Here is an 18,908-nt window from a genome sequence, read left to right on the forward strand (position 1 = left end):
TGAAAACCACTCTGGAATGCATGGCAGAGTGTTCTTCCTCTGCCCGCATCTCGTGGTCGTGCGGTAGCGTTCTCGCTTCCCACGCCCGGGTTCCCGGGTTCGATTCCTGGCGGGGTCAGGGATTTTCTCTGCCTCGTGATGGCTGGGTGTTGTGTGATGTCCTTAGGTTAGTTAGGTTTAAGTAGTTCTAAGTTCTAGAGGACTGATGACCATAGATGTCAAGCCCCATAGTGCTCAGAGCCATTTGAACCATTTTGTTCTTCCTCTAATACTGTAGTTGACTGATTCCAGTTGTGACAGTGTTGTTAATTGTTTTATCTACGCTCATCAGCTGAGTATAATCGTCTGCTTGGACCGTGTTCAGTGTGGCTTGCATGCACATAAAGACTCACACGGGGAAACGTTCCTGGACTTAACACAACAGGTGAAGAGTGGCGGGTGACAGACCGAATTCAGTGCAAGCGCCGTGTCGTAAGTAGGAAGTGCGACAGGAAGCAGAGTGAGAGGGAGAGGGGAAGATGGTTTCCTGCGTGCGGGTCGCCAGCTGCGCAACTGGAGGTGGCCCCCTGCAGTGGTCAGCCTGATCGTGGCGCCATCGGCGAAGTCTTCTGCGCGGCCACAGTTCTATAGGAGCACTCCAAGAAGAAACTCGCCAATCTGGCTTGTGGGTTTAAGTAAATCAATAGAAACAGGCTGACATCGATTGCTATTGATTGTTTTCTGGTTGCTGCCAACATCAGTTACCAAATCGTACTATGTTTGCCACCGAGCGAGGTGGCGCAGTGGTTAGCTCACTGGACTCGCATTCGGGAGACCGACGGTTCAAACCCGCGTCCGGCCATTCTGAACAAGGTTTTCCGTGATTTCCCTAAATCGCTTCAGGCAAATGCTTGGATGGCTCCTTAGAAATGGCACGGCCGACTTGCTTCCCCATCGCTCCCTAATCCGGTGGGGCCGATGACCTCGCTGTTTGGTTCCCTCTCCCTAAACAACCAACCAACCAACTATATTTGTCTAAAAACTTTTCGGTTCACTTGCCACGTCAGATTCGGATAAAACTCGAAGCTTTCGATGATAGAATCCATCGTTATCCTCAGGGACTAAAAGTGACTGTCGTAAAATGGCAAAGTTCCCTCTTTTATACCCACAGAACGGCATCTGATTGGCTGGATTACATGATGATGACGCCTACAGAGGTGGCGCGCTCTACTTCCATAGACGCTGCGTGCGTACTTTATCTAGCGTTGCTTGCAGTGCCACCCATCGCAGCAGGGGTGAACTGCGAGAAGTATTCCTCTGAGTTTTCTCCTTGTCAAGTGCACGCTTTCATGCGTTGCTAAGTGCATGGCCGGTGTCTCTATTGAATTTGTTTACACGAAACCTTATTTCAATAGGTCGATGCGTGAGCATGTATTCTCGTTTGTTCAAACAAAATCAAGTGCTCATTTAACAGGCTTTACGCTGCCACCACCGATTTAGCCAAAAGTCTGTATGTTAGGTGACGCTGATGCTCGACGCAACGATCGGTAGGCGTCCGTGTAGACTGGCCCACGTAACTCTTGCCACACTGCCATGGAGTGTTAAAAATCCCGGCACTCCTAGTTCGATATTATCTTTAACCGATTGCAACATCTCTTTAATTTTTCTGGGTGGCCGGGAGAGTGGTCTGATTCCTTGCCTGGTTCAAATGGCTCTAAGCACTATGGGACTTAACATCTGAGGTCATCAGTCCCCTGGACTTAGAACTACTTAAACCTAACTAACCTAAGGACATCACACACATCCATGCCCGAGGCAGGATTCGAACGTGCGACCGTAGCAGCAGCGCGGTTCCGGACTGAAGTGCCTAGAATCTCTTGGCCGACTCCTTGCCTGTTTAGGACTCTACCTGTCTTGCTAGTTGTTGCATCGCAGAATAGAACGTGCGCTGTGTTTTGGTCCTCTCGACTTGTTTGAATGGCGTCGCGTCTTGGTTTTCTCAATAGCGTTGATATAATGTCATGGGCAGAATACCATTTCCTTCTGAACACCGTATTCAGAACCGGAACCGAGGTGGTCCGTGTCCGAAATAGTTCTGGCTCCGTGTGCTAATGTGTTCTGCACAGCTGTCTTCTGAACTGGGTTGCGAAATTTATTAATATCCATGAAAATAGCATTAGCAGATCTTTCTAGAACTACACTCGACATACTATTTATTGCAATGCTTGTGTCATCTGTAAACAAAACGAACTCTGCTTCTGGCAGTGTAACTGATGAGAGATCATTAATGTACACAAGAAAAAGCAATGGCCCTAAGATGGAGCCTTGTAGGACACCACACGTAATTTCTTCCCATTCTGATGATGACTGATGACTTATTTCACTAGTCCCTTGTACTGATACCCTTTGTTTCCTGTTAGCTAGGTATGACTTGAACCATTTTGCAACACTGCCCGTGACACCATAGAATTCTAATTTATTTAAAAGGATGTTGTGGTTCACACAATCAAATGCCTTTCACAAATCACAGAAAATACCTGCTGCTTGTAATTTGTTATTTAATGAATTAAGTACATTTTCACTGTAGGCTCGATATCAGAACCCTTCAGAAATCCAAACTGTGTTCTTGATAATATGTTATTTGTGGTCAGATGGTTGAGAAGCTGCCTGTACATTACTTTTTGAGAATGCTGGCAAAAGTGAAATCGGTCTGTAGTTTGATGGTATCTCTTTATCCCCTTTCTTGAATAGAGGCTTAACATCTGCATATTTTAGCCAGTCAGGAAATGTCCCAGTTATAATTGACTGGTTACACAAGTAACTTAGAATTGTACTAAACTCACAAGAACATGCCTTAATTAACTTTGTTGTTATTTTATCGTAACCACTAGAATGCTTTGTTTTCAAAGATTTTATTATGGAAGTTATTTCTTTTGGTAAAGTGAGTGACATATTCATGTAGCTGAAGCTATGTGTAAAGGCTAGTTTCAGATATTCAAGGGCATTATTTACTGATCTTGACAATCCCATTCTATCAGTAACGGATATAAAGTACTTGTTAAATAGATTTGCCACACTATGCCCATCGGTTACTAATGTGTCATCTACCCTTAATGCTATTTGCTCCTGTTCCTTTCTGGTTCTACCAGTCTCCTCTTTCACTATATCCCATATTGTTTTTATTTTGTTCCCTGACATTGCTATCTTCTTCTCGTAGTGCATTTGCTTAGATGTCTGAATTACTTTTTTTAATATTTTACAGTATTCCTTGTATTTAGCTAAATCATCAGTATTGGAGCTATTATTGGTCGACAGATACATTTTCCTTTTCGTCTTACAGGAAATCTTTATTCCTTGTGTAATCCATGGTTTTATTATAGACTTCTGTTTAATTTGAGTAACTTTTAGAGGAAAACAGTTTTCAAACATGGTACTGACATTGTTCATGAATGTATTATATTTTTCATTCATGTCATGCGCACTATAAACATCTTTCCAGTTCATATCTTTGAGCAGTTTTCTAAAACACTCAATTTTTGGTTGACTGACTACTCTCCTGTACTCAGACGTAGCAGTCTTGATAATCTGCTCAGAATTTACATCTAAAACAAGGAGCTGCATGTCATGATCTGATAGTCCATTTATTACAGGTTTTATGATATGATTTTGTTCCTTTGATTTGTCTATAAAAATGTTATCAATGGCTGTCCTTGAGGATTTAGTGATCCTAGTTGGAAAGTTTACAGTGTGAGTTAGATTGAAAGACAACATTACTAAATGCAGTAAATGTTTACTGGAAGATTGCATTAGAAAATCTGTATTAAAGTCACCAGCAATCAAAATTTCTTTGTCTCTTCCTGTTAGATAACCCAAAAGAGCTTCTAGATGATTTATGAATAGATTATAATTTCCTGCAGGTGCTCAGTAAATAGTTACTATTATGTAGGATCTGTTATGGAACTCTACTTCTGTTGCACATGCTTCTAGATGCTGGTCTAAACAGAATTTATTAATGTCAATGTTCTTGAATTTATGGCAGTTTTTAATAAATGTGGCAACTCATCCTCCATCCATATCTACTCTGCAGAAGTAGTAAGCTAGCTTAAATCCTGAAATGTCTAACATATCTATGCCAGTGGTCACTTGATGTTCAGAGAGGCAGATTATGTCAATTTGGTTAGATGAATTCATTTCATCAATACAAATGAATAGTTCATCAATTTTATTTCTGAGTCCCGGAATGTTCTGGTGTAATAAAGATAATTGATACTGCGCACTAATGGGATTATAACTGCTTTGGCGAAGATGAACTGGCAGTTTCTGATTACTTTCTGTTAAACATTGTTTAAATGGAATCTGTATTCTAAAATCTGACTCCTGTTCATCTGTTTTCTCAAACTGAGTGTGTCTGCCAATCTCTCTTAAAACTCGTTTTCTTTCCCCCTGCCCTATCCTAAAAAAGGCATTCCTCTGACACCTGTGACCGCTGGTATTTTACCACTTGTGACAGTGCCCCCCCCCCCCCCCCCCCCTCCCTTACGTTTTCTGCAATCAACCCAGATAGTTTTCCCTGCCCTTTCCTATAGAGGTGAAGGCCATGCCTAGTGTAGTCCCACCTATCGACAGCATCCACAGGAATCAAACCAATATGGGACCCTATATCCGTCCTAAGCAGCCACTCCAACTCCAAGTTCACCCTCCTGACGGAAGAGTTGAAATGAGGCCGATCATGTCGTCTCAACACAGACACAAATCCCACACTCGTATGATTCGTTGCTGATGCTATCTTCACCAGGTCACTCTCTATGGAATATTCAGAGTCTCTGTCAATGCTATTTCCCGGGCCACCCACTATAACCACGGCATCCTCCTTCGTGAAATCTTTGCATAAAGAACCTACATCCTCCGTTACCTTATCCAGATCTGCACTAGGCTTGAAAAAGTTTGTGACCTGGTTCTCTGGACCTAGATTTTCCGGCAGTAGTTGACCAACACCTCTACTATGGGAGCTACCTAACAACAGAACTTTCTTTTTATTTACAAATTTCCCAACCTTTTTCAAGTCCTTGAAAGCTTGTTGTGCCCTTTCTACAGCTTCAGCTACATGAGGCTCATCCGATTCTGACTGAGGCAACAGGTCAAATCTATTTTCAAGATTTATGACAAAGCTGTCTGATGCTCTCCTTTCCCTGTTCCCCCTTTTACCTGTTGCCACTTCCCACCTCTGTTCACCCTTCTCCCTCTTTAACCTGTCCAGTTCCTCCCTTGCCTTGTCTAAGTCAGCTTGAAGAGTTGCAATTTTCCCTTCCTGTTCCAGTATTTTCCTGTCTCTACTGCAGATCCTTCAATACCACTGGTGAGCCTCATTTATGTCCCCATTTCCCACGCCACTACATTCGCCCCAATGAAAGAAACTACAGCACCGATCACACCACACCCCGGAACTAATGATCCTACGGCATGTCACACACTTCTCACTCATGGTAAAAACAGAAATCGTATAAACTGATTTAAGTACTGACTAAAACGTATACAAAGGACCCAAGAAACTATTCAAGCAGATAAAAATAAATTGAAAGATTACTGAATAAAAAAACTGGTGATTACATATAAGTTTAAGTCACTGTTTACTTACGATAGCGCGCTTGAAATTAAGCCTAAAATCCGTGCTATAGGCGCGAGAAGGAAAATAAACTTCTTACCCCGTTTAATCTTCTTGAACACTTCACTAACACTTCCACTAATGTAACAAACTTATACTATATTTATACCCTCAGGAAACGTTTACCTATAAGTTTAATTCACTGCTTACTTACGATTCGCACGCGTGAAATTAGGCCTAGGATTCGTGCTACAGGCGCGAGAAGAAAAATACGCTTCTTACCCAGTTTAATCTTATTTTATACTTCACTAACACTCCTACTAATTTAACAACACTTAGATTATATTTATAACAACTGTAAACGTTTAAAAACAGCTTAATAACAACGTTTTTTATAATTATTTAATGCAGCAAATACTCGAAGAGTCCGCGTCGGCGCAGTGTTGCGCAGTGTTTTTCATGGATATCAATAAAGGGTTTAAAGCCAACTCATTGACATTATACTTTAAAAAGACTCACTACATGCAATTCAGAACCTGTAAGAGGTTTCCACCCAGCATATGCATAAAGTATGAAGAAGAGCAAATAGAAGAGGTTGACAGTCTTAAATTCCTGGGATTACAACTTGATAATAAATTCAGTTGGGAGGAGCACACCACAGAAACGCCTTAACAAATCTGTATTTGCAATTTGAGTATTAGCAGACACAGGCGACATAAAAATGAAAAAGCTTGCATACTTTGCCTACTTTCATTCCATAATGTCATATGGTATAATTTTTTGGGGTAACTCTTCAAGTCAAACAAAAGTTTTCAGAGTCCAAAAGCGTGTAATATGTATTATTTGTGGAGTAAATTCACGGACGTCATGTAGAAACCTCTTCAAAGAACTGGGTATACTAACCACTGCCTCTCAGTATATTTACTCCTTAATGAAATTTGTCCTAAATAATATATCTCTTTTTCCAACAAACAGCTCAGTTCATACATATAATACCAGGAACAAAAATGATCTGCACAAAGACTTAAAAGCACTTACTTGAGTTCAAAAAGGGGTCCACTACTCAGGAACACTCATCTTCAATAATCTGCCAGCAAACACAAAAATTTTAGTTACAAATAAAGATCAATTTAAAAGGAGCCTGAAAGACTTACTAGTGGCCAACTCCTTCTACTCCATTGACGAATTTTTTAATAGAAACAAATGATGTATTGTATATATTCATACTATTAGCATTGTTATTTCAGCTAAAAAAAAAGACATGTTTCACATCCACGAGGATCTCCCCAGCTTAGATCTATGGAACGAAAAACTAATCTAATCTAATCGAAAGCTACGCCCCTTGAGATACAGATCTGTATAAGTCAGTTTTCTGTAGACAGAATGGCCGAATCGTCCATCTGACTTCCGTTCGATCAGCACATCTAAGAAAGGTATCTTCCCGTCCATCTCCACCCCTTCCGTAAATCTAGACAGAGAGCGGAAGTAAATCTATGGACATAGAGGGCGCCACGTAGTCCAGCCAGTCGGATGCCGTCCTGTGGGAGTAAAAGAGGGAACCTTGCCAGTTCACGACAGTCAGTTTTAGACCCTGACGACGATGATGAAGTCTATCATTTTTTTTTCCTTTATTTAATTTCGATTCCCCCGAAGGGGGCGGGCTGGGCTGGCAGCAGCTTAGTAGGCCTATGCTGCTCTTCAGCCTACAGAATTTTTAAAACATTAGAAGATAAGAAACAATAAAAGCAGGCGATAAAACGGTGACTTAAAGTTTAAAACGGCGGAAAATTGTGGAAAGTTGAAAAAGAAAAGGTGGTCGATGCTAATAGGTTGGTTGGTTTTGGGGAAGGAGACCAGACAGCGTGGTCATCGGTCTCATCGGATTAGGGAAGGATGGGGAAGGAAGTTGGCCGTGCCCTTTCAGAGGAACCATCCCGGCATTTGCCTGGAGTGATTTAGGGAAATCACGGAAAACCTAAATCAGGATGGCCGGACGCGGGATTGAACCGTCGTCCTCCCGAATGCGAGTCCAGTGTCTTACCACTGCGCCACCTCGCTCGGTCGATGCTAATAAAATACACAGGAAGCAGACAAGTAAAATAGTAGACAGACAATTAAAAAACACGGCGACAGTCTGTTTTCTGTTCACAAGAGATGTAAAAATCTCACCCAGCGACAGTATGATGCCCGTTCGCAACACTTCGGAAAAGACGCTCAACACTTAACAATCACTGGAAACACTGCACTAAAAAGTCGGCACGAAGATGACACACCACAGCCAAGGGCAGATGAGGGGCGGGGGACCTGGACAGATGAGGGGGAAAAAAAGGGGGGGCGAGAAGAAAAACGAAAGGAGGGGGGGGGGGGCGATGGAGGGAGAGGACTCATAAGGGGGGGCGGGGGGGCAGGGCAGACGCGGGAGGGAATGGGGAAAGGCAGAGGAGGGAAATGCAAAAGGACTCAGGGGAGAGAAGGGAGGCAGAGAGAGGCTAGTCAGGGAAAATACAGGATGGAAAAGCGGGGGAGGGAGCCCGGGAAAAGGACAGAGGAAGGGAGAGGGAGGTGAGGATCAGAGTTGATAGGAGGGATAAATGGAGGGAGAGAGGGCATCATCTGGGAGGGGGAGTTGACGTAAGCCACCTTGGGAAAGGAGATGAAGGGTGTAGAGGTGGAGGGTAGGGGGGACACAAAGGAGAAGGTGCGGCAGAGGGCGGGGGTTGGAGAGGAGAGGAGCATCCAGGGATGAAGGGTTTCAAGGTGGTGGGAAGTGTAGAGTATGCGGATATGTTCGAGGAATAAGTCTATCATCGAAAGCTTGGAATTTTATCAGAATATGATGCGGCAGGTGAACCGAGAACTTTTTTGTCCTTCATAGCACTATTTTTAGTCCATCTACGTCTACAAAAGCGCAGGTGACAAGGTGAGTTAACGAGCGTTGTATGTTATTTGTAACTGAGCTTTTTGGCTACTTTTCATTTTTTCTCCCGATAGTTAGAGCGGTGTCTTCGAGTAAAGAGCCCCTGGAGAGTTAGTGATTTCGCAGCCAGATACCATTCGACTTGGTAGTGCTGCAGAGGGAGGCCCAATTGGGAATATTGGAAGAGGAGTACCAGTTACGGCGTTTGCCTCAAAACCAAGGGAAACCTCCCGAAAACGTAGGTCAGAACTGCGGATAGAAACGATTTACGTGTAATTTAAGTCCAGGACAATACGCTATCTGATCAAAAGTATCCAAGGGGCCCTACATAAGTGACCACCGGATGTTACGTGAAGCGGACCCCCCACACAACAGGAGGTGGCAAATGCTGTGTTGTCAGTAGGCTGGCCGCTGTGGCCGAGCGGTTCTAGGCGCTTCAGTCCGGAACCGCGCGACAGCTACGGTCGCAGGTTCGAATCCTGCCTGGGGCATGGATGTGTGTGATGTTCTTAGGTTTGTTAGGTTTAGGTAGTTCTAAGTTCTAGGGGACTGATGACCTCAGATGTTAAGTCCCATAGTTCTCAGAGTCATTTTGTTGTCAGTAGAGGAGCAGTAACGGCCGAATGAGTAGATCAGGAGAGCCCAGTGATTTCGACCGTGGACTGTTCACTGGTTGACACCTGAGCACATATCCAGCAGGGACATTTCAACCACCCTAAAGCTGCTCAAATCGACTGTTGGTGAGGTGACTGCGGAGTGGAAATGAGAAGGAATAACCACAGGTACACCAAGATCAGACGGGCCTCATGTACTGACGGAGAGTAACAGTATAGTCGTGCACTGCGGAGAGTTGTCGTAAAAAATCGCATGACACGAGCGAAAGGAATCAGTCGATTCCGAAGCGGTAGCAGTAGTCTAGCTAGCACAGTGACTATGCGCAGGGAGTTAAAAAGAATAGGGTACAATGGGCGAGCAGCTTCTCATAAGCGACACATTTCTGTAATCAGTACTAAATGATGCTTGAGGGGGTGGGAAGAACGACGTGGATGACTCAAACGAGTGAGTTAGAGTGTTGAATGGCGCTGTACCCTGTGGAAACCCTACGCTAGGGTTTGGGTTTGGTAAATGCGCGGAGAACGTTACCTGCCATCATGTGCGGTACCAACAATAAAGTACAGAGGAGGTGGTATTGCATTCTGGGGGTGTTTTTCGTAATTAGGGTGTGGTTTCCTTATGATGCTTAAGAAAACGCTAAAAGCAGAAGGAATTGTACACATTTTATAGCATTCTGTACTGGCTACACTTCGGATAGGAAGACTGATTGTATCATCCCTCTCACATAGCAGCATCTCTGAGGCTATGGTTCCTGGAGAACAACATTCCTGAAATAGACTGGACTGCCTAGAGTCCCGCCTAGAGCCCATGGAACACCTTTGCGACAAGATAGAACGTCGAGTTTGCTTCAGATCGTTCGTCCAATATCACTATCTTTTCTGGCTCCGGCCCTTGAGGCAGAATGTTCTACTATTCCTCCACAGACATTCAGACACCACATTGAAACTGTCTCTTTCGCCAGATAACCTGCTGGCACAACGACTAACTGTACTGCGATCGAGCGTCGTCCTTATACGTCTTCTTCAATCCCTTGGGGAATATATGTCGCTGTCTCGTTACCACAACACAGAAACTATATAACAGCATGCTGCTTCAAACGAACATTAAGGGCATCTGTTATCTTGACGGAGTACCGCTACAGCATGGCTGGAGGAAACAAATTGCATTACATTTGAATTCAAGCAGCAATAATGTTTCTATGACGTCCGTGAATGGCAGAGATTTAGAACAAATATTGGGGCTTTGAAAAAAAAATTAAATAAATAACAGAAAAATGTTGGGCATTTCTTTTGGGATGACCCTAGTACTTTCACGGCTTCTTTTAAAACTTAAAGAAAGCTACGACACACTGTCTCTTGCTTTCTCAGTCTATAATGTCGGATGTCGCTTGATGGCCAGTGGCTGAGTACCAGACTGTGAAACGAAGAGTCTGGGAGTCGATCCGCAGCCGTCCTAGCATATTTTCGGTCGTTTACCGCGACCTTCACCTCTGGTAATGATTGCTTAAAGTAAAAATGCCAATTTATACCGTCGTTCGCAGTCCACGGCAAGCTGTAGATCCATCTATAACTGGCTACGTGTGTTTGGTCAAGGGGAAGAGACTAACATCTAATTCCTGGCAGAGCCTATGTGCTATTCCCTTGGCTATTGTCTACTTCGGGGTCGGGTACTGGCGAAGTAGGCTTTTTTCGGGCTGCAGCACATGCGCCAGTCTTCCTCTAATCCTCCTAAATGAGTTGTGGATGGAGACTACTTGGCTGGCTTTCAGGAGGAGTAATTTCCCCCATGACGGCCAGTGTTTCCAACACCTGCGGCAGAAAAATACGTTAAGTCTTTTCAGAAGGTAGCGCCTTACGTAAGCGCTGTAAGCATAAGCATGAAAAGTGCAACGAGAATTTCTGCGTTCTGCACCTGCTACTAATTGGCTGAATGACCTATATGTTGAATAACTTAATGATTAACTTTTGTAGCTGTTTAAATCGACCAATCGGCCATCAGCCCTCGTGCTGTTGAGGTGACAAGTCGTGAGCCCCCTGAGCGCTGTTAGCGTTTTAAAGTGGTTATCATTTCGAAAGTCTGGAATTTTTCATCTTTTCGTGATGAACGAATGGTATGGAAAGCCTACGAATCATTGGAAAGTGCAGTCCCATACGCGGGCATCGACTTCTACTTAAGTATTTTCCTGTTCTTTTCTGCAAATGTTGTGGATTAATGAGTGTGGAGTTGATCGGAGGTCTCAGAGAAGAGCATGAGGACATTACACTGAGGCGACCCAAGTCATGGAATACCTCCTAAAATCATGTCGAACCACATTTTGCCCGGTCCAGTGCAGCACTTAGACGGTCCATGGGCTCAACAAGTCGTTGAAAGTCCCCTGCAGAAGTATTGTCAATTTTTATTTGTAGTCACTGTCGCTATTTGACTTTATATGTTATCACTTTGTTGGGGATAGTGAGTGGAGCTGTGGACGCTAGAAATTGGAATGCCAAGTGGACAAATCGAATCATTTTCAACGCATTCTTCTGTTTGAATTCAATAGAGAAGTGACATCAGCGAAAACAGCCAGAAACATTTGCGCCATATACGGGGATAACGCCTTTGGGCAGAGCCCGGCAAGAAAATGATTTTCTCGTTTTAAGGAGAATCGGTCTGAATACTAGCGACTCGCCATGTCCATGAAGTGCGTCGGGGTTCGATGAAGATCATTTAAATACGTTAATCCTCAATGGTCGGCGTCAGTGTACTCGAGAAATGACAAATGTCACGAAGTGTGATCATTCTACCATTGTGTGACATTTGTATACAATGGGGAAGGTTAAAAAATCGGATGTATTGGTACCGCATGTTCTGTGCTAAAATCATATAAATCGGTGGTTGGTCATATGTGCATTTCTGCTTGCTCGTCATCAACCGGCTCGTAAACAACACCGACCATTCCTATACTGTTTCGTTACTGGCGTCGAGAAATGTGCTAACATAAGGAAGAGAAAGGAATGGTTGAGCCCAAACAAACCAGCAGTTCCTCGTACAAAGACCAGCGCGCATTCACAAAAGATAATGTTACCCATCTGCTGAAACAGTCTTTGTGTGGTGTACAACTGAGGCGTTTTACAGACGCAGCCCAAGAACAACGAGCAGGAAGACTGAGTGAAGTGATGCTACTCCACCTTTGCGCCCGCCCGCTTTCTGCTAGACTAGCAAACAACGCCATACAGGAGTTGGGTTGGGAAGTCATTCCGCACCCACATTAATCACCTGACCTTGTGCCGTTAGACTTCCACATTTTCCGTTTTGTATCGAACAACCTTCAAGCAACTTCCTTCCCTGTTAAAAGTGTGGTCCGAACATGGCGCGACGAGTTCTTCGCACCAACACCACGTGATTTCTACAATGGTGAATCGAAAAATTACACCAGCGTTGGCAGATTGTTGTAAATTGTGAAGGAGAATATATTATTCATGGCTGAAATCCCTGTTATCTGCATCTGTTGTGTTGATTAAACGCATGGAAAAGCACTACGAACTTGTACACCAACACGATAGCTAGCTAGCTACAGAGCTTTTAATCACTGACTCAGAAATTGTGAGCAGTTTAACCTTGTCTCGCGGATCAGAGATAGATGGCGATCCTTATACAGACCGATTTCATAGTGTAGCAGAGCAGAGAATTAATAAGCGTTTCCGATTAAACCGGTCGAACAGTACATGGCGTAGTGCGCCTCTCGCGCCGCGCACTGCCAGTATTCGTGTGGATTCTGACAGTGGAATTGGCGAGTGTGACTTCCCGCGGTGCTAGGGAAGCCCCGACGCATGGCCGGAGCATTTTAAGAGAATGACGCGGGCATAGTCACCGGGCCTAGTGTGGCAAGGTGGTGTTCAACTCGACCTTAGGGACGAGGACAAGTACAGTTTTACCCTTCCTCAAGTGAAATGCTACAAGGTTTACTACTTTCTGGCTGATACTCAGAACGCAGCACGCAGTCATTACGCAGAAAACATACTCATCTGTTCACGTTCTGTCCGTCGCCTCTGTAAACGATGCGCATGCAGACAGGAGAAGAACATATCTTCAACCTTCAACTCGTGACAGAGATGAGGAATAAAAGGTGTCAATCTGGAATTAATAGAAAAACCGTGTGACGCAACTAAAAAGTCATTCCTAGTCATTAATACAAATACAGCTGCTTTTACGTGGTCTGTTCAAAAAATTCCGGAACTTTGAAGTGGCTCTGAGCGCTATGGGACTTAACTGCTGAGGTCATCAGTCCCCTAGAACTTAGAGCTACTTAAACCTAACTAATCTAAGGACGTCACACACATCCATGCCCGAGGCGGGATTCGAACCTGCGACCGTAGCGGTCGCGCGGTTCCAGACGGTAGCGCCTAGAACCGCTCGGCCACCCCGGCCGGCTCCGGAAGCTTGTCCACAGAATTTTTCTACTTTTACCTTCTACTTATTGTGCATGGTTTCCTTCGGAATACTCTCCTCCACAATTGATACGCCACTGCCAACACCGTTTCCACTTCAGGAAGCAGTCTTGGTACACCTCTCGCTGGATAGTGCTAAGCGCTGTCTACGAACTTCCTTGTACCTCGTCTCCCGTTGCAAATCTTTGTCCTTTCAATGGGCTTTTCAGCTGCGTAAATAAAAGAAAAGTCCGCAGGGGCCAGGTCTGGAGAGTACGGTGGACGTGGCAGCACAGTGGTTTCGCTTTTTGTGCAATAGTCACGCACTAACAGGGATGAATGTGCCGGTGCGTTATCGTGATGTAAAACTCATCAAGAGTCTCGCCACATTTCAGGCCGTTTCCTTCTCATATTTTCTCCCACGCGTTGCAACACGACCCAATAGCACCATCGCTTAACAGTGTTCCATGTGACACCAATTCATGGCGAACTTATCCTTCAAAGTGAAAGAAAACTATCAGCATGGCTTTGACATGACCTGATGAGCGTTTTTTGGTCTTGGAGAACCTTACCCGACCCATTCTGAAGATTCAACCATGGTCTCTACATCACAATCGTAGCCCACGCCTCATCACCAGTTATGATTCTCTTAGGGAACATCTCCGCGTTCCAAGATGCTGTGTCAGGATTTCATGAAATGATCCAACTGAAATGTTACGTTCTTTTGCAATCTCTCGGACAGTCAGTCTTCGATTGGCACGCACAATTTCGTTGACGTTCCTGACATGAGTATCGTCGGTAGACGTCGAGAGGCTTCCTGAACGATGGTCATCTTTAACTTTCGTCTGGCCATTTTCAAACCTCATGAATCGTTCGTAACACCCGGTACGGTTTAAGCACTCATCACTGTAGGCTTCCTGCTTCATTTTATGCGTCTCTGTAAAGGTGTTCTTGAGTTTCACGAAACATATAATACAAACGCATTGGTCCTCTAACTCTGCCATCTCGAAATTCGCAAACTCTGCGACAACGTTCTACTCAATACAGCACACAACAATAACTAACAGACAAAAAAGAGTGAAACTTCTCGCAGTTACACATCAAACATAGGCGTGAGCAGGGATGCCAACCACATTTCGCTCCAACACACCACTGACGTGAAATCCCGAATGTTGTTGACTTTTCTGAACAGACCTCATGCGTTCTTTTGGGATCTAATAAAATACTGCTGTTTTCTCAGCTAGTTTTTCAATAATTTGGGTTGTTTTCGATGATTGACTACCTGCTTCCGCAACTGAGGTGTGGTGTCATGTGGTTTTATGCAGTTCGAATCCTACCGGTGTACGAATTTCCCACTGCCATTATTTATCCATTTACAAGAAAGGAGTAACTTATTTTTCATTCTGCTTAATACTCACTTCGTACCAGAGGTCTTTATAATGATTTATTTCTTTCAGTCGGACACTACTGCTTCAATAAATTCCAAGAAAGACAAAATCATTTCTGCATGTCAGGCCATAATAACGACAAAAAACAATACCGAATACTTAAATGAAATGATTTCCACTTCTGGCTGTGAAAACATTATTTATTGCGATTGCAGTTCTAAAACGACAACATGTCGAAATTACAGTCGCAATAGGTAATGTTTCAACATTCAAAAGCGGAAATCATTTCATTTACAAATTTCACAAAGGCTGTGTGGACCTAGTTATCATCAAACTTCTGAAAACAGAATCCGATTGCTTCTTCAAAAAACAATCAAATAAATAAAGGACGATTAGTGTTTAATGTCCCATCGACAGTGAGATCATTAGAGACGATATCTATTCTGCAGAATGAAATAAAAACATTTATCCTAACTAGCCCCTGTGGAAATATTTTTTGTTTTGTTTTTACAATCAGTAATCCACTGTGGTTCTCTGATGTTATTTAAATGGACTACGTCGCGTTCAGTTTTGTTGTGGGCTTTTGGGAATTTATACGCTATCATTTTCCATAGTCTTGTCTTGTATCCTTCTGATGCTGTGCTCCCGATCTTGTTGGTAGCAGTTCTAAGCAGTCCTTTTGCATATTTTTTCCTTTGATGAAAGACCGTGGTTGTTGCACCAATGTTTGTATTGTACTTCTAGTATGCCCTTTGCTTCTCTGTCATCGTGTCTTCAAGTTATGGCAACCAAATATTTAAATCCGGTTTCGTATGATATTTATTTTTCTATCTTAATGCTCCATTAGCTGCTTTGCTACTGCATTTGACGTATTTCACGATTCATCTTCAGTATTGTCTTGAATACTATCATTCTATCAGTCTTTTAGTAACCTTTTTTGCTATAACATCTCGCTACTTCTTATAATCAATACTCTTTACAAACTTCTTGGCCATTCTATGGTTATGGTAGTTTTGCCCTGTAAAGTTCAGTGTCGGTATGTACCTGTAAGATGTTGAGGAAATGGTCTGATGCTGTGTCGTAGCTTCTGTATACGTTCAAGTCACTTAATTGTCCGTGTAATTTCGAACTTACTAAAACAAAATGTATTATTGATTAATACTCACACATCGGGCAATTATATTTGCATACAGCTTTCTTTATCTTGAATTTATCGTTTTTATGTAATTTAGAGTTACAGATCCCTTAGGGATTATGTATTATTGTTTGTGGAAGGCATTTGTAACAGATTATGAATCTATCATTCTAACCCTTGTGTGCTGCCACACATATTTAATTGATGTGTACATTGTTTTATAGACGTTCTCGCTTTCTTAATTCTAAAGGACGTTACTGCTTTATCTGCATTCATATTTCGTTCTACCTCACTATATAGCATGATAGATCACATACATATTTAGTAGCATTAATTTTTTCCTAGTTTCAATAATTTCTGCAAAATGTGTTCTTTGACGAATTAATTTGTTTGGGATTTCTTGCTATCTGTCAGCAATACTTCTGAAATTTCGTGTTGGGAATCTAATTTTTGCCAGAAATCCATTAAAACTTGTTTTGTATTCTTGCTTGAGTTTCTGCATTTATTTCTTTTTCTTTATGTGTTTTACAGTGCAAATTTGTGGACTGAGAACAATTATTATTGTTCCAGCAGATGATTATTTGTCATTTTCTTAATTCCTAATCAGGATGTCCTGGGTTTGTCATCAGTGTTTGTTTATCTGTGATAGCTAGCATCACTTTGCAATTAGAGGCTCCCTCTAACCCCTTCCTTAAGTTGGTTGACTCATGTTTCCACATTCTCTGCTACAGCTTGTCCACTCGTTAAAACCATGACAGTTACCATACTACTGCTGCTATAGCTCACAGCTTCTTCAGAGTACTGTAGCTACCTACTACAAGGCAGTGCCAGCCAGGCAGTCTATAAAAAGAAAATAAGACAGAAGAATATGGAATGAGCATCTACTGAGAATGCAGCCTGACAGACTGCCAATGCAATTTTAAAAAATCGTACTAAAAGAGTAAAAATATGTTGGTTAATCAAGAAAACAGAGTACTATGACAAGCGGTAAATGGCATAATAAAGAAGTTTATGAACAGGTATGAGAAAGACAAAAAAGAAGAGGACAATGGAGAGGATGTTAAGGTTAAGTGTGAGGAGGAAAAGGAGACGTTCTACAGGAAGAAAAGGAAGGAGGTGCAGGAATAGGAGGATAGAGAGAAAGTGGAACGATGGATGAGGAGGAGAATGAGGATGAAAGTGAGGATGAAAGAAATGAGGAGACAGAATGATAGAATAAAGAGGAAAAGAAAGAGTAGGAAAAGGAATAGGAGAAATGGGAAGCAATGAAAAAGTAGATGAGGTTCAAAATGGTTCAAATAGCTCTGAGCACTATGGGACTTAACTTCTGAGGTCATCAGTCCCTAGAACTTAGAACTACTTAACCCTAACTAACCTACGGACATCACACACATCCATGCCCGAGGCAGGATTCGAACCTGCGACCGTAGCAGTCACGCGGTCCGGACTGAAGCGCGTAGAACCGCTCGGCCACAGCGGCCGGCGATGAAGACTATAAATTATACACACGGAAGAGAAATAGAATAGCACTGTACAAACAATTTATGGCGTTCATTTGCTCTAACCAGAGTTTACAAAAAGAGAGAAAAACTGATTTTAGAAGGCAGTTCACACTAGACATTAATTGAGAAATAAAGGAAAAATGTTCGCCCCTCCCTTCCATCCAAATACTGATGGTTACAACATCAGTGTCGAGACCATTTCCGTACAACAGAACTTTACAGAGTTTTTTTCTTATATTTCTAACTACGCAAAGTGCAGACTCGTTGTCCATGCATGAAATCTTAACACTATTTATTTTTCAGACGTTGCGTCGCTTTTACGGGGGAATACCGTCAGGAGAGGTGAGCAATGGAGCAACGATTTACAAGTAGCAAAAGCGCACAATCCACCAGCGTAAGAAAGCGGAGCGAGAAGAGTTCTTGACAGCCAACAAACAGACTATACTAGAACAGGTTACGTGACGCCACCTTCCCCTCGACGTCAAAACGTACTTCCGCAGAATCCATGAAATGAGGTGACGCATGGTGGAACGCCTCTTGAAAGTACGCCACCGATCAACCACGCCGAGGAAACCTCGGTAGGCAGAATAGCTCGCTTATGTGATGCACGTAGCGCAGAAGCTGCGTACCTTGAAACGTCGCTCGCCAACAGGTGGCCGTGCGTAAGGCACTCCTCGGAAGGAGAATATCTGCCGTCCGTCCAAGGACCATAGGATGCTGCCCCGCACTTGGCCTAAGGGCGTCTGCACCTCCGGGAACGCTGGCGTCGAGGTGGCGTCATCGGCGTCTTCCTCTGCCAAGCCGACAATACACAGCAACACGGCGGCCGCCACCGCTCGTCCGACCCCAAGCATGTTTGCTGAGACACTGCCGCTCGTCCGCCTCCGCCGCTGCTGCTACGTAATCTGGCGAGACCACGCTGCTTCGTGTCCAGCCGGTTCTTCCTAGACAGTGCTGCGCGGTGCGGTGCCTTCCGCAACCACTTGTACCGAATCCGCTCCAATCAAGCGCTTCTCGTCTTCTTGTTGGGCTGCAGTCACAGTGGCTCCGATATCGGTGGATTCCGCCGACGACCGATCGTCTCCGGCCGATCTTCCAAGTCAGTTCGCCACTACGTGCGCGGTCACACTATACCCGATCCTGTCGCTCGAACGTACAGACTACGGACGACTATAGGTGAAATTAAAATTTGTTTTTTTTTCTTCGGTCAAATCGACCGGCGTTCTCTCACACGAAATATGGAGCGCGAGAGACTGATAAGTTTAGTCCGAGAAAGAGTGAGTTTGTGGCATCCTGAGTATGAAATTTTCATAATCGGGATATAGTTCGGAATCTGTTGACTGAAATCGCAGGTTTATTCGAAA

General features: G+C 43.5%; 1 protein-coding gene across 1 annotated transcript in view; it reads right to left on the reverse strand.

Annotated features, from left to right (window-relative positions):
* LOC126235996 (esterase E4-like) overlaps positions 1-18,440 on the reverse strand; it is a 150,415-nt gene extending 131,975 nt beyond the window's left edge. The window contains exon 1 of the mRNA XM_049944993.1: positions 18,174-18,440. Coding sequence (XP_049800950.1) covers positions 18,174-18,398 — 225 coding nt within the window. The 5' untranslated portion in view covers positions 18,399-18,440. The remainder of the gene's footprint in view (positions 1-18,173) is intronic.
* Positions 18,441-18,908: the final 468 nt, after the last annotated feature.

This window comes from Schistocerca nitens, chromosome 2, assembly GCF_023898315.1.
Source record: "Schistocerca nitens isolate TAMUIC-IGC-003100 chromosome 2, iqSchNite1.1, whole genome shotgun sequence".
Taxonomy (NCBI): domain Eukaryota; kingdom Metazoa; phylum Arthropoda; class Insecta; order Orthoptera; family Acrididae; genus Schistocerca; species Schistocerca nitens.